Source organism: Labrus mixtus, chromosome 5, assembly GCF_963584025.1.
Source record: "Labrus mixtus chromosome 5, fLabMix1.1, whole genome shotgun sequence".
NCBI lineage: Eukaryota > Metazoa > Chordata > Actinopteri > Labriformes > Labridae > Labrus > Labrus mixtus.
Window position 1 is genome coordinate 16552464 of NC_083616.1, and position 16656 is coordinate 16569119.

Genomic DNA, 16656 nt, shown 5'->3' on the forward strand with positions numbered 1-16656 from the left:
GCTGTTTCTGTCTTCATTATGTTTTATTTCATTTTGTCATACTATTTCTGCTGTAAAATAGATGCTAATTCATATTTTAAATCTTCCTGTGGACATTATGACAACTATAAACTGATAAATGATCCTGAAGAAAACTTAAGACCATGATTATTGATAATCATCACATTTTTGTATTTCAGAGATTACAATGTTCCCAAAAAATAGAAATCCTATATCTGCACCAATGTGTGTTTCATTTCTACATTTAAACACCTGACTCAGTTAGTACACTATCTACCTGCCTTTTTTTTTTTCTTAAATACTTTATTGCAGGCTGTTTTACTTCATTGCAAGTTGTCATATTTCATCACAAATTTTGTTCATCCTGGCACATTTTTAGATATAATTAAACATACCAGAATCTGTTATCTATCTACCCGCCTTAATAAACATCAAGCACTCTATATGAACTTCTCAGAGTATTACAGAACTGTGATGTGGGCTTCCAGTCAGCAGATGGTACTGCAGGATGTCACACTGACTGAAACTCTATTTCGGCATCATGTCGCCTCCCTCGTCCTCCTTACTGAGACGACAAACCGAAGTGCTGAACGTATTCAACTCAACTAAGACAGAAGGAGGAAGAAGAGAAGGAGGAAGGAAGAGAGACAGAAATACAGAGAGTGACACAGAGCCACATAACATGAAATGAGAAACAACAGATAAACATAAAGATAGAGATAGGGAGAGTATAGAGAGCAAAGTGTGGATCTGTAATATGAGAGAAGAGGAATAAACTGCTGGCTGACGCTACCAGTCGTCTGTTTGTCCACCCGCAGACATGTCCTCCCGAGCAGAGAGTAAGACAGGTAAGCTCCTCTTTTTCTCCTTCCTCATGTGCTAAATGTTGGGCACCACAGACTTAAAATATTCACCTCCTGTCAGTTTACTTCAGAGTTTATTGTTTGAAATTGAACCAAGATTCTTTACTTTTTTGTATATTGGTGATGATGATGAATATGAAAGTTGTGAGGAAGGTGATGATGATGATGATGTTCCTCTTCCCCTTCAGCCTCCCAGTTTGTGTCTCTCACCTTGAAGCTGAAGGACAAGATCCACTCACAGAAGATCAGACGCTTTGAGCGAATGAAACACAACCCGTCACAGAAAGTCAAACCACCTGATCTGAACTTGGAGCATGAACACACACTAGAACACAAGGTACACACACACAAACACACACACGGTGGGACACAAGCTGCAACACCAGGAAAATGCTGTACCACAAGGTACACAAATAGCCCACTGAAATATAGGGCACACACACACCCCCTCTGCAACACAGGTTACAGACACTGCATATGGAATGCGTATAATTATGCAAACAAACACTGCAATACAAGGTTCAACCCTACACTACATCACAAGGCAAACTTGCTTAACATAAAGTACACAAACTGCAACATAAGGTAGACAACTTGCAACACAAGGGACACTCACAGCAACAGAGGGGAGACAACCCCTGAAATACATGATAAGGTAAAACCACTCTACAGCACGATACACACACTGCAATAAAAAGAGTACAAAAACTGCAATACAAGGCACACAAAGCACTAACTCACAAAGCTGTATGTCTTATCCATGCAAAAAAAAAAGAGTGGGGAAAATGATAAAAAACTGATTGTGAAAATATGAGATCCGGATTTTTAGACCAAAAGGTCAGGATCCTACATTTCACATTATGCACTCAGCAACCAGAGAGCCTTCCTGACTTCCTGGTTGTGACCATTTGGACTGTGTATGTCAAGTATCGACAGCATAAGAGCAGGAGAGAAGTGAAGCCAAAAGACTTAGAGCTCCATCTGCTAAATGGCCTCAGTCATAACCCATTTCATGTTCTTTAACTGTTGGAACAAAGGGGAAACTTCCTTATTTTTAAATACTTGTCAAAAAATGTTTTCTTAAACATGGTTTCTTTCATCATAGTTAGTTCTTATCATGTGGATAAGTCCACTGGCAAGATCCCTTCTGCGAATGTTCAGTAAGCTCTCACCACTAATGTACTCAAGGCATATTCCAGATCGAAATATTACGGAGGGGAGATTCCCATAGGAATGAATAGACTTCTGGTTGAATTCCCTCCGTATATATACGTTAGTTGCAGTTATTTACACTCCATCCACCAAGGTGTAGCATGGAGAAATTTGTGAGGGAATCTGCTTCTGCCAGATGTGTTGACCTCTTAATGTACAGATAAGGTTTCGATCTTAACCCAAACTAATAATGGCTCTCAACTCATTCTCCCCTCCCTTTTAGAAGTGGGTATACCGTATAGACTGAAAAACAAGTGGGCATACTCTGTATACCTGTGTATACCCTACACTACACAACTGTTTGTCACCCCTAACCCAACCCAGCACAAGTTGAAAACTACGGACCAGTTTCACTTCTACACTTCCTGTAAAAAAAATGCTTAAGTGCAAAGTCTTTATAAAAGTCTCTCTGAATTCCTGTCTAAGAACAATCTGTTTGACCCAAATTCGGTCCGACCTTAAGTTGGACAACTCTACCAAGACTGCACTGCTATCTGTAACAGAATCATTGCTATTGGCTAGAGCTGCTGGCCAGCCCTAATTTCTAATACTGCTAGATCTATCATCTGCATTTGACACAGAGAACTCTCAAATCCTCCTCTCCACACTCTCTGAACTTGGAATCTCAGGATGGCTCCTCTGCTGGTTCATATCCTACCTCTCAGGGAAATATTTGAGTGTCTTTGGAGGAACAATTGTCCAAACGGCAATACTTGTACACTGTGTCTATGGGCCAGTGCTTGTTCCCCTTCTCATTATACACCACTTTACTTGGTGCAATCATATGCTTCTATGGTTTGTCATAACATTGCTTTGCAGACTATACCAAGGTCTTCCGTTCTACCGGTGGACACAACAGTTTAGGCACAGATTTCGTCATGCCTTGTAGATTTCTTGAAATGGATACCACCTTCATCAAACCTATCCCAAGCCCTTTTCAGACTGCCAGTTGAAGGCGCTATGTTTACACCTCTGTGAAGCCTTGCCTTCTATATCATGTCAGGAGGACGTAATGGATAGAAAAAGTTATCCCACCTCTGTGCCATCATTGGAGGTTGCCCATTACAGGGGCAAGACCAGATCGACAGGGGCAAGAAGGGATTGGCAGAGCCATCGGACATGAACAGCGCTGTATGTGTGCATGTCTGAGTTTGTGTGTATGTGGAGCTCCAGCTGTTTATTCACATGTCGTGCTTCCGCAAGACTGTGATGCAGCATTACACTGTTGGGGAATCAATATGAAAAAGGCTTAGGAATGAGCTCAGTGGCTTCCCAGCCAGTCCTTCAGATCAATATCCAGAATGGACTAACCAAAATTATACCCACAAAGTCAGCCCATAACCTAGATGTCATAATTGATTACTTAATAGTTAAGGTTCATATCGCCTTGATTGCTCAGTCATGTTGATATGCCTTGTACAACATGAGGAAGATCAGACGCTACCTGGCTACACAAATCGTGGTACAAGCTCTTGTTATACTGTACCATGCATTGACTACTGAAATGTATTCCTGGTAGGTCTTCCTGCCTGTACCTTCAAACCTATGCCGATGATCTGGAATGCAGAAGTGCAACTGGCCCCAAAACAGCGCACTCCGCTGTTTGTATAACTCCAATGGCTCCATGTCCGCTCGCATCAAATTAAAATGCAAAACCCTATTGCTCCCTTAATCAAGTTCTACATCCATCCTGCCCATTACACTCTGCCAATAAAAATGTGCCTGGTCCTACCTTAACAACCTAAGACACTGACTAGAGTCTTCTTCTTTGTGTCTTCGTCAGTCTCTGTGTGGGTTGGCAGACCAAGAGCGAGCCGTCATCAGCTCTCTTCAGTACTTCAAAGCTCTGGTGGACAGACTGGGAATGGACAAGCTGGTTCTGGACCAGACTGTGGTGGGCGGTTTGCTTGGTGGAGCTTCCAGTGGAGTCCTGGAGACAATACAGACTCTGGTCAAGCTTGAGTCTCATTTGCACAGCAGGTAAGTGAAGCCTGCTGATCTTTCATTGCAAACATTAGTGATTGACCTGCCTCCTGATCTAACCCTCACTGTCATCTCTGCAGTAGGACCATTTCTTCCTGTCTCACTCGTCTCTACCAGTCTGTGGCTCAGCTGATTCGCTGGGTCGATAAGGTAATGTTGCAAGGAGTTGCCCATGATACCAAAGAGTCCAAAGCAAGTGTCTGCCTGGCAATCCGAGCAGTTCTGGATGGGGTAAAGGTGAGAAGAAATGATTGTTTGGACCGATGTTTGTGTCCTCGTCTACATACTCATTGTATTCTGTTAATTTCCTAATCTGTCCTGTTTTTCTATTTTGTTTTCTTCTGTCCTGTATTTCCTCAGACATCTGTTTGTCCAATAATAATCTATCTTCATCTATCCTGTTTGTCCTTTGATTGGTTCTGTCTGGTTTCAACTATTTTCCTTTTTCTGTCCTGTTTGTCTGCTTTGGTCTTTTCCAGTGCTATCTAACTTCTCTGCCCTCTGATGTCCTGTCCTGTATGTCCAGGTCATTAAGGTTTGTCATCTACTTTCATGTTGTCCTCTTCTGCCTTTTGTGCACTACTTCCCCTCCTCTGTCCCTCTTCTGGTCAGCCAAAAGAAAGGATTACTGTGACATTATCACACATGGTGGACTTGGGTTTCAGTCTTATTGTATCCTTGTCTACAGGCTCAGTGTATCCTCTTCATGTTTACTTCTGTCCATCCAGTTTCTCATCTTCTGTCCTTGTCCTCTTCTTTCTAGTTTTTTTTTACCTGTTATTATCGATATTTTATGTTATATTGCTCCTATCTGTTTAAACTGTTATTTCCTGCCCTTTCAGTTTATTATGTTCTGGTAGTGCCCTTTTCTACGGAAACAAAGATGGACTAGTGATCATCACCATCATCTTGTCCTGTAACCTTCGGCTTTTTACTGTGTTGTTTCTTCTAGTCATCTGTTGTCCCATTCATTTATGTTGTCCTGTTGTTGTCTGTAATTTCCTATCAAAGCAGCATTTTCTTTTTGTAAATTTGTTATTGCCTGTTTGTGCGTCAGGAACTTGTTCGGTTGGCTACAGAGAGACAAGAAGGCTCCGTCCCCTTGTCCCCTGTCCAAACACAGGCTGATGTGGAACAGCCAGGTGGTTTTAACAATCAGCTGACGCCAAGGAAGAATTCTGCCTGCCAGATTCCAGAAGCTCATTGCAAGAAAGAGGAGGAGTTGGTGAGGTTAGAGAGGAGGAGCCTGGATCAAATATATTTAGCTCCTCCTAAACCCCCAATGCCCGTCCAAGAGCCCCTCCCCATGGTGTCATCGCAGCAGGGACCCGGGTAAGTCTGAACAAAGTACATACAATTCAATAAGCAAAATAACATATGGGACATGTATTGATACAAACTGCAGCTTTATTGCGGTTGACCTTAACTTAACCTTGTTGTCATCAAATACTGACCCCTTGTCACAGCACCCCTTTGGCATAGTGAAAGGTAGCTCCTGTGTAATGTCTGTTTGAAGTTGTCCTTTTCTGTCTTTTTCAAAGAAGCCTTAACCACCTGTTTCAGGGCACCCTTAAAAGTGTAATTTACTGTCTCATTCAAAGTACCTTTTAACATCTGTTACATGGACCACTTAATCAACTATTGCAAGGGACCATCTGCCTGATTCAAGATACCCTTTAAAATCCTATGAAAAGGTACCCATAGGCATCTGTTTTAAGGATACCCTTTTGAGTCTAGCCGTTTTCACATATGCACTCCGGATAATATCTAGATATTTACAGGAGGACTGCTCCGGAGATTCTCTCGACCTAGCCGTTCACATATGCTCCTCACAGCGGGGGACTTTCCCGAGGTAAGACGTGACGTAAAAAAACAACGCGGAAGTAGCGGCCGTACAGAGTCTGCTACATGACGTTATAATGATAATATTTGCCTTTATATCAATGCTATGTGTAATCCAATGGAATGACAACATCCACAAAAGAGCGGAGAACAACATCCTGACGAACAGAAAACAGAATGCAGCCGTTTAATTACGTGCACGGAGATCGTAGTGGTCGCGTGCAGACACTTTAGCCGGTCACCGTATATAAACGTCATTCTCTTTCCATTGGCTGAAATTGAAATATCCGGAGTATATGCTGCCGCGTTCAGACATCAGCTCACTCTGATATTCTGTGGATAAAATACTAGGGGTCTGGCCGGATAAACTTCGGGTAAAGCTCGCGCGAAAAATGCGGTTGTTTGCGTTCACACATAATCACACAAAATCCCCTCTGGGTAGCCACATCTCCGGAGTTTTTCAGGGGATTTCCGTATGTGTGAAAAGGGTTTCTGTTTCAAAGTACCTTTATGCATATGTTTGAAGCATAGGCTATATAAAACATGGACATAGTCTCAGTGACGGCAGTCATTGGTTTCTGAAGAGACAGGTGTATGGGCTGTTCTATGGGACCCCATGGTGTCTTTTTTAAGACGCCCATTTCTAACATGTGACTAACAATGTGAAGCTGTCATTTTGGTTGAACTTAGGCACAAAAACTACTTGGTTGTATTTAGAATGGACATCATGGTGTGACTAAAAACTATTAGGCTACTCAAATTAACATTTGTTTGGAGCAGGACTGTACTCTGTACTCTGAGATGAAAGCTCCGGGTTTTTGCTCCATCCAAACTAACCCCCCCAGGCAGACTTCATCTGTCTTTCTACATCTTTATCCAACTCCCAACATGCTGGAAACCAGGAAAGATGCTATGAGCATTAAATATATCAGGGTAGAGGCTCTGTCTCTGAGGCTCTATTTGGCTCTGTCAAACTTAACAGCTCAGTAGAGTCAAATAAAGCAAAATAGAGTCATAATGAAGTAGTATTTGACAGAGAAGTAAAGAGCCATCATTAGGTTGATGTTGTTAACATTTCTTTCCTCAAAATTTGTATTTTTAAGTTCAAATTCCTATTTATTTATACAATATTGAGTTCAAAGACTGTGTTACTGGCCTCAACAGGAGGGATTAAAAGTTCAAAACTGTATTCATTTATACAGAAATTACAGCTCTCCTGATAGATAACAGTAAAAAAAAACTACTCGTACTGTCAGAGTTGTTGTGATGAGACTCTTTCCTGTAAGTAAATTTGACTGTGAAGGTGAAACTGTTTCACTCGGTTGATACCAATACAGAGGTAGAAATAGAAATGTCAATGAAACAGGAAGCAGAAAGGCTGAAAGCATTACATGTCACCGCTCCCCTACATCTCTGGCCTTCCTGTGTCTGTGTGAAGTGAACGACAGCAGGAACCAGAAAAAGAAGAAGTGAGACAGAAAGTATCAGCTTCTCTTAGTTCCTTTTCATGGAAATCAAACAAATTATACCCAGCAAGTTATGTGACAACACCTTCTGCTACTGTTCTCTGAGAAGTACCAAAAACTTCAGAAAACATCGTAAAGAAGTACAAGAAGAACATATTTTTCAGAAAAAAAACCTACATAAACTCTACATATCACTACTTACCTTGGGCTTTTCAGGATTTAAAGTAAATGTTCTTTTTAAAAATGTTCAAAGCTTGGTCCAAAAGGCAACTGCACTTGATTGACCTGCATGACTGGGAACCTTCAAGGAACTGTTTATTATTCATCATACTAAATAAATATGGACTAAATAAAACAATAGCACTTTGCAATTCAAATATATACAGTATTGTTTAAATGATCTTAACTGCTTTTAATAACCTTAACTAAAAAATATTTATAAAAAGCCTTAGAGGCTGACAGAGTAATTGTATGAGAAGTGCTGTTTTCACAGTGTAACAAACTACACCCGGAGAGGAGAGAAGTAAACCGACCACCACTTTTCATACTGACTGTCTTTTTTTTTCTTTTTTTTTATTGGTGATAAGGTGAACAAAATGAAACAAGAATATATAGACATGACATAGACATGACAACTAAAGCGAGAACAAATAAACAAAGACAAAGATACAGAGCAACAATACAGACAAATACATTTAAATGAGATGAAAGTCAAGCAATGATTTATATGTTTAGGTAGTGTGTTAGAAAGGTGTGAATGTGTTCATGGCAGCGTAATGCATGAAAGTGCGGAACTTAGTGGGGAGCAGCGTGAAAACAAACAAAAATATAAATAAATAAATGAAAAATAAATGAAAAATTAGTTAGAGAAAGAACAATTGTATATATGCATGTAAACATTAATGGAAAGAAAATAAAATTATATAAATGTAATAATGTGACCATCATAAAAAGAGAAGTGATAGTAATAAATATAGCCTATATATAAAATATAATTTAAAAAAATATACTGACTGTCAACACATTTTTGCAGATGATGGCCATTAAAATCTCACTTCCGAAATTCTGAAAATTCAACTGAGGTTGTGCAACTCTAAAAATGTATCAATCTGTTTGTTTGTTTGTTTGTCTGTCTGCCTTCCCTCAGTCCTCCAGCATTGCCGCCAAAGAAACGTCAATCTTTACCATTGCCCACCCCCTGCAGGGTTGCCATAGTAGCACCAATGAGACGAGAACCAGAAGCAAAAAGTCAGCTACATCAAGTATGTTGATGCAACTGTTTTTATTCACATCGATTCAAGTATATGGTTCACAATGCTATGCTTAAAGAACAAAAACCAAATGTAAACAACAGAAAGCCCTTTTCAACACATTCAAACATGTTTCATCTGTTACTGTTTTCATCTGTGTTTCTATTTTTGTGTGTGTCTGTGTTTGTGTTAAAGGAGGGGGGCGAGGAGTATTTCAAACGGTGCTCTACTTTATCTGGAGACTCTTCCGCTGAGAAAACAAACAGTGGTAACACATACACACTTTTTTTCCCCAGTCAGCAGTAGGGTGAGCGCGACGTCACTTTCTGAAAGTTGACAGAAACAGGAAGTAGGGTTCTCTCTCGCTTCCGTTCTGTAATTAGATTAAGAAGGCAGGATCACGACACCCTCCTGCTGGACAAACATCCAATTATTGAGTATTTTTACTCTAATATTATTTTAGTCTCTGAGGGGGGTAAGGGGACATTTTTCTTCACTTGTAATCGGGCTGGTCTGAGATTAGATGTAAGCATAACATTTTAATATATGTAGTTTTGAACTAATCTATAACAGCCTATGTTTGTCTCCCAGAGGAAGATCCAGACTATGACTTCCTCCACACTGATCTCTCCTCCTCTGAGACTCTCCCACCTCTTCCTTCCCCCTCCTCCCTTCCTCCTGCCCTGCCAGAGAAGAGACGTCAGAGCACTGCAGGTGATGAGTCGCCTGAGCTAGCCATCTGTCTCTCAGTCTTTATATCTGTCTTTATGTCTGTCTGACAGTTCTCTGCTGTTCTGAACAACAGGAAACACCATCTCTCAGGACTCAACTTCTTTCGGATTTGATCCTTCCCCTATTGAGCCAAACCCTGCTCTGCCTGATGACCTCAACACTCCTGATGAGTCTCTGTCCTCCCCTCTGTCTCCCGGCAAGACACCCCCTCCTCTCCCTGAGAAGAAGCGACACAGTGAGTCAAAACAGACCAGACTGTGATTCAGACTTTGTAATCCATCAGAAACTCAGTATTAAATGTATCACCTAAATGTAGCCTCAGCTCATTCGGTCTTCTATACTTCAAATGCTTTGAATTTCCCTCGGGATCAATAAAGTATCTATCTATCTATCTATCTATCTATCTATCTATCTATCTATCTATTTAACTTGTGTCTTCCTGTCTGTCTCTACCTGTCTGTCTCTACCTGTCTGTGTCTCTGTCTGTGTGCAGTCCATCAGTACCTCCAGTTCTGTTCGTCCTACAGCGGCGAGTCACCAGCCATGTTTTACCAGCAACCTTTGACCATTCAACAGCAATATAGCAGTAGGCAGCGAGAGGTGGAGACCACCTACCAGCTCACACACCTAGAAACACACCTAGAGAAGCAAATAACAGACTCCACCCCCTCACCTGAGCAACTTCCTACTCCAATTCTACCACCTAAGAAGAAACAGCAGGTGAAAACCTCTCTTTTTTTTCCTCAAACCCATGCTTCCTTGCATCCTGTCTTTTCTCATGACTTTGGAATTGATACTGTGCAGTATGTATAGGATCTTCCCATTGATCTTCCTGTGACACTTCCCAAGAAAGAGTGTTGCACAAATTAGAAAGTGAATGAACTCACAGGCAATTTAAAAAAAAAGTGAAGCTAGTAGAAAAACCTTGCCAGATAAAGAATTAGAAGTTACATCCACTGATCTTATTTTCAACTAGTCTCACTGTGACCTTATAGATTTATTGAACACTGATTTGTATGTATTTTATCTTCAATAGGATACAGTTGAAACCAAGCCTCAGTTTGACAATCACCATCCCAGAGAAAGGTGACACACACTCAAAAACAGATATATCAGCACACACCTATACACAAAGAAATACAGTGACGATGATGATGTTCTGTTCTGCAGTTCCCAGAGCCTCCAGCAAGAGGAAGAGCCTTTCGACAGGAGCATAGAGCAACTTGGGGACAAGGAGGAGGTGTTATTGACTGACCAGCAGGAGATCCTCCAAAGAATCACAATGAAAAATGAGGTACAGTCCTGACCTCTAACCCCTCTGCTAACAGCTATATTTGCCCCTCACACGTAACTTAACCTGTCTGTTACAGGAGGAGGAGGGGCCAGACGTGAAAGCCGCCTCTCCTGAAATTCTATTGGTCTTCGCCACAGAGACTGACAGAAACAGTAAGTTCTCATACTGACTCTTACAAGATAGAAAATAAATGAGAGAGCAGACAGAGTGCATGCACAGAAGCTACACTATGTACGGCTATAACTATTTTTGCTCCTGTAATTAAGATTTGCTGATGTTTGTTCCAGTACTTTGTACCAATTTAAAGAACAACAGAGCTAAAAAAGTGTTGTCGTTGTCTCATGTTTAGCAGCTTTACCAGGTACAGAAAGCCATCTAACCAAAGGTATACTCAAATAATAATAAATCCTATTTACTCCAAAAAGTTTTTACTCTTTCCTTGTCGACCTTCAAATTAGCTTTTTACTTTTGAAGCTTACAAACCTACACCAACTATACTACAAAATTATAAATTACCCTTTCCAATGTAGCCATTTAGCCACAGCCCATAGATTTAATGGCAGTTTGATATACACATACTCCACATGCAAACATGTTGCAAGCAATGGGCTAAAGACACTATTGAGTCATATTTTGGCAAAATCCTGTAATATGACTGTACCTTGTCAGTCAACATGGTTGTTTGACTTCCCACAACGCTTTTGCTAGCTTTGCAACCTCTGCTTGTAAACAAATGCAGGAAGTCTATGGGGAGCAAGGGATTTCTTGTGGCTGCAAAATAACAAGTTGGTGGTATTATATAAAAATGTATGGTTGCATGATAAGTTGTTGGCACAACTACTAACTTGTGGGTGCAATATGATAATTTATCCTTTCAATATTCTAACATGTGGGTGCAAAATAATTACTAAAGGGTGCAACAATCTACCTTTTGAGTGCAAGATAATGAGATGTTGGTGCAAGAAATTATTACTCTGGCTGCTCGACTAACATGCGTGAGCAGGAAAGTAGCATGTGGGTGAAAGATGCTAATGTAAGGAAGATAATCATTTTTAGGTGCAAGATAATTAAGTATCTTGCACCCAGAAGTACTTAATTTGGGTCCCATTAATTAAATTTTGGTCAAGGCCAAAGTTATGGGGGCAAAATTGTCTTTGGAAAGTAAACTTGTGGGTATCAAATGATGACCTTTTGGGTGAAAAAAATGTTTTGGGATGCGACATTATAACTTGTAGGTATATATTTAGTTGTGAGTGCATGATTGTAACTTCTTTATGGTAGATTCTATCTTGTAGCTGCAATGTCATGACTTGTGGTGCCCAAATATTTACTTGTCAATCGAAGACACAAACATGTTGGCAAAAGACAATTACTTGAGTGCTAAACACTTGCACTTCAGTTAACAACTTCACAGTTTTCCATAAGAACAATTCAATGTGAATTGTTAGCTATCACTATGATGCTCCCTACTGAACTGAACCTCAGTTATTAGTGAAACATCAAGAGCTTTGGTCTTCACATTCATCGGGATGTAAATAAAAGTCTGTGTGTGTTTATGTGTGTGTCTGTGTTTTTAGACCAAGGCATGTACCGTGAAGCCTTCCTCTCCACCTACAGAAGCTTCATCAGCCCAAATGATGTCATCATCAAACTACAGCAGAGATATCCTCTACAAGACAATAGCTGTGTTATTAGCTGCACAAACAACTCTATAAAACGTTATACTGATTGCTCAGATTGTGATCACTTGGAGGCATCTGGAACTTTTATTTATGTCTTTAGTATAAGGTACATTGACTCTGGACTGTTTACACATGCAGCTCTTAAAATAATCATTAACTAAGAAACTACTGACTCACAGCTATGAGGAAAAAAATACATTTACATTTCTTCACTTAAAAAAGTAAGCATTTGAAGAATCTTTTGACCTTTAACAGAATCAGCCTGAAATGTGAAATTGACCTGTTTTGCTGTATATAGAAGACTGATACAGAGTATAGCAAATGAGAAAATATTACAGTCAGGAAGAGGGTTAGAAAGTGTCCTTATATGCAGATGATTTGATACTTAAGATTTTCTCACCTGTCTTGACTTGTTCAGGATCAGATTGCCTCATGTCATAACACATATTACATTACAAAGATTCAGTCCCAACTTTAACCATCAACACGTACAGATACTTGTGTGGAGGATGTAAACCTGCAGATCTGACAGCTGCCAAGAAGACCTTTCACCTTCTGATCAGGGTGGTCGACGAGCTGTGGTAAGACAACACACACCTGAACCAATCAGGGGCTTCTTATCATTATAACAATCACAAATGTATAATCTCATTAGCTAGAGAGAGGACCACTTTAGCTTAGTTTATAAATTATTTATTTTCTTTAGTATTGCCTAAGAAGCACATTCATTTAGTGTAACTTATTTGTTTCAGTGCAATAGAACTGGAGTCTGATTTGCTACTGCTGTTGATGGACCTGGTTTTCATGCTCTTGATTGGTGGAGAGCTGGAATTGGCTCAGCTTCTGCGTTCTAATATCCTGTCCAAGATGGAGCAGAGGTGGCAGCTGATTGGCTCACCTGAGTCCCTCCGCCCCCTTGCAGCCAGGGGTGTAGCTGCAAGGTAACCTGTGAACTCCGACCTCTTGGTTGATTAACATTTTTGTTGTCCACTCAGACATCCATACGTCTCCTTTCTTTCTCTTCAAGGCCAGGAACTCTTTCGGACTTCAGGAGTCAGGATTTAGCTGAGCAGTTGACTCTGATGGACGCTGAGCTCTTCTACAAGATTGAGGTACAAATTTTAAATTTCATCTTTCACTTGTCTTTCACCTTCCTGTCTCACCTGTCCGTCTCACCTGTCTAGCTTCCAGAGTTGTTGCTGTGGTCCAAAGAGCAGAACGAGGAGAAAAGTCCAAACCTGACACTGTTCACACAACATTTCAACAACGTTTCTTACTGGTAAGCTGACACAGCTTTGCTATTAACATAGAGGACATAGAAAATATGGTTCAAACTGCTTAAAAAATAGTTGGTTTAAGTTATGCAAAACAGAGTTTCAGGGTGTAAAACCCTGCTGCTTCCTTGTGGGTGTCTTCCAGACAACCCAGTCATCACAGCTGACTAATCACTGAATGAGGCCAATGTGATGTCACTTTGTTGTTTTCAACTTTTGACAAATTGTCAAATGAAGATTGTCCAGTCAACAGAAAAGGAGTCTAGAGCATATGGTCTTAGATTGAAATCTTAAATACATTTTAATTACAATAACAACATGCTTTGTTGGTTTTCTTTCTTTGTTGTTGTACACTTTTAATAAACATTTATCTTAAAAATAATACACTAAATATCTTGAAAATAATACACTAAGTGTATTTCAGGGTTCGTTCTGTCATCATTCTTCAAGACAAACCCCAAGAAAGAGAGAAATTGCTGCTGAAGTTCTTGAAAACCATGAAGGTAAAGGCATACAGGTGAAAGTGAAGGGTGGAGTTTAGGTTGGACGATGCTTTGTCTCTATCATGGCACCTCTTACTTTGCTCTGCAATTGTTTTTTTGCCTATCTGCAAAACCTCCCACAAAAATGTACATTAAAATGAGCTTTGGTAATAAACTTGCACACAAGTTAATATGTTGGAATGTTAAATAAAATAAGCTAATTTGTTATAACATTAATTTTGGTAAGTTTGTATTGAGAACAACCCATAGTGCCAGCTTGATATCTGTAAAATACCAGTAATGTGTTCTTGTGTTTATGCAGCACCTGCGGAAACTTAACAACTTTAACTCATACCTGTCCATTCTGTCAGCACTTGACTCAGCCCCATTGCGACGCCTTGACTGGCAGCGAAACACAGCAGAGGTTTTCACACATTTTAGATCCTATTTAATTGTGTTTTATGAATCTGTTGATAAGTGCTGTGTGTTGAAGTTTTTCATTTATTTGTGTTTTAGACTCTTGAGGAGTACAGCTCTTTGATTGACAGCTCCTCATCGTTTAGAGCTTACAGGGCAGCTCTAGCTGAAGTGGAACCCCCATGCATACCCTACCTGTAGGTTACAACCTTGTATTCACCACTCTATATTTCTGGATACTCTGTAAACCTCTACTTTATAAACCCTATACATCAAGTATCACAACCCAAGTATGTAAATACCTTAACAATGTGTTTATACTATATACCAAATAAGCCCATATCTTTGCAACCCAATATATACAACCAAATTGTCTGTTAATACCCCATAACCCTTTACCACTACCTATATCTGTTGATTATTTCCTGTAAACCCCACCCATTCTTTTTGAAACGCTTTGTCCACCAGAATGCCCAACTATATAGACCCTACCACTGTGTTGACCCTGAACCCCACTATATTAACCTAATATGTAAGTTAATACCAAGTATATTTAGCTTTCGGTCCCCATCTCTTTATTTAACCAAGCTGAAGGTTAATATGGTGGATTACCCCTCTCTTTATAGGCTACACTACCTTCAGGTTATTATCCTGTATATGCATTGTCTGTGACTGTGTGTTAATGACATTGAAATCCCACTAAACCTTACCTGATGGGTAATATGCTGTAAACTCCACTATACCTATCTCTCTTACATCTCTGTCTTTCAGGGGTTTGATCCTCCAGGACTTGACCTTTGTCCACTTAGGGAATCCTGACATGGTGATGACATCACAGGGATCAAAGATCAACTTCTCCAAACGTTGGCAGCAGTTTAACATCCTGGGCACCCTGAGGACATATCAGCAAGTGTAAGTTACCTGTAATATGGTTATTGTTTCTATAAATGTTGTTTTTAATTGTATTATTGCAGTACCTCTTTGTTTAAATTCCCTTCCTGAAACAATACCTGAATTTCTTTCTCCTTGCAGTCATTACGCTCTGCAGCCAAACGATGACATCATATCATTCTTTAATGACTTCAGTGACCACCTTGCAGAAGAAGCGCTGTGGGAACTCTCACTCAGGCTCCGCCCAAAGAATGCCCCACGAGCCAATCAGAGATGACAGGTTAAACCAGGACGAACGAAAAGTTGCCCTGATGACCTGGAAGCATCAAAAGGCAAACTATAGCGTTAGCTTGAAGCTTGCATGTGGAGATTGAGGATTAAAGATCATAAGGTGCTACCACGACGGAAACCTGGTACTGAACAAGACTGGAAAGTTGTTGGTCTTGTCTACATGTGTCAAAGACAAAAAAACGTATTAATAAACTAGGCTAATCATGGCTTAATGTGTGCTGAAGAATGTAGATCTGGACTGTTCCTGCAACAATCAACAATGTAAATTGATATAAATACTTAATACTTTGTTAAGCTGGGCGTGAGCAGGTTAGTGTTATTACTGAGCTAACCTTTAGTCCCATTGGAAGTGGCCTCTTCCTTTGTCTGGCCTCAGAAGTGTACATGTGTTAATAGCAATATTGTAATAAACATCAATACTCATTTGTCTGTCAAGATTCCTCCTTATCTTATTAGTTTGGTAAAACTTGACCAGCAACATACTTGGAAACATGTCACACTTTCTTCACTGCCAAATGAATCAGGCAGGTTACAGGTTCAACTGACCATGAAGAACTAACAACATTTTGCCTCATTTAAACACCTACTTGTATAAATGCCAATGTGCCAAAAGCTGTTGTTCAACTTCATGGCAGAAATAAACATGTTTACTTTACAGACAGGTACATAAACAATTTCTTGTTTGTTTTACGCTCATATTCCCTTTTTAAGGGTGTGTTTTTCTTTATACAAGTTGACCTTGCGGCTACGTTTGAGCCCTTATGTTGAAACCTTTTTAGGGCATGATTTCATGATTTTATTTCATTCTTTGTTTTAGTGATAATAGCCTTGCATATAGGCCTACCTAGGCTGTTTTATCTTGACACTTTTGTCAAACACAAAAATCAATCAGATTATCATTTCTTTTTAAATGAAATTATCTGTAACTGGTCAGCTATCCGTCTTAAAAAGCCTCAGGCAAATAACTTTAAGAGCTT

At 39.9% G+C, this 16656-nt stretch overlaps 1 protein-coding gene across 1 annotated transcript; it reads left to right on the forward strand.

Annotated features, from left to right (window-relative positions):
* Positions 1–589: 589 nt before the first annotated feature.
* LOC132974267 (rap guanine nucleotide exchange factor 1-like) lies at positions 590–16334 on the forward strand. The gene is made up of 23 exons (XM_061038187.1): positions 590–848; positions 1052–1200; positions 3859–4055; positions 4139–4295; positions 5116–5390; positions 8514–8628; positions 8812–8884; positions 9208–9330; positions 9422–9583; positions 9842–10068; positions 10385–10434; positions 10519–10642; positions 10719–10794; positions 12220–12304; positions 12813–12905; positions 13077–13265; positions 13352–13436; positions 13509–13603; positions 14023–14101; positions 14403–14504; positions 14597–14694; positions 15269–15409; positions 15530–16334. Exons 1-23 carry the CDS (start codon positions 821–823, stop codon positions 15663–15665), a joined length of 2859 nt encoding a protein of 952 aa, XP_060894170.1. The 5' UTR covers positions 590–820; the 3' UTR covers positions 15666–16334.
* The last annotated feature ends 322 nt before the right edge of the window (positions 16335–16656 follow it).

Coding starts and splice junctions, on each gene's coding strand:
- LOC132974267 (XM_061038187.1), top strand. CDS start 821: ATGTCCTCCCGAGCAGAGAGTAAGACAG. Junction 10,795..12,219: donor CACAGAGACTGACAGAAACA/GTAAGTTCTCAT, acceptor CTGTGTTTTTAG/ACCAAGGCATGTACCGTGAA. Junction 15,410..15,529: donor CTGAGGACATATCAGCAAGT/GTAAGTTACCTG, acceptor TTCTCCTTGCAG/TCATTACGCTCTGCAGCCAA.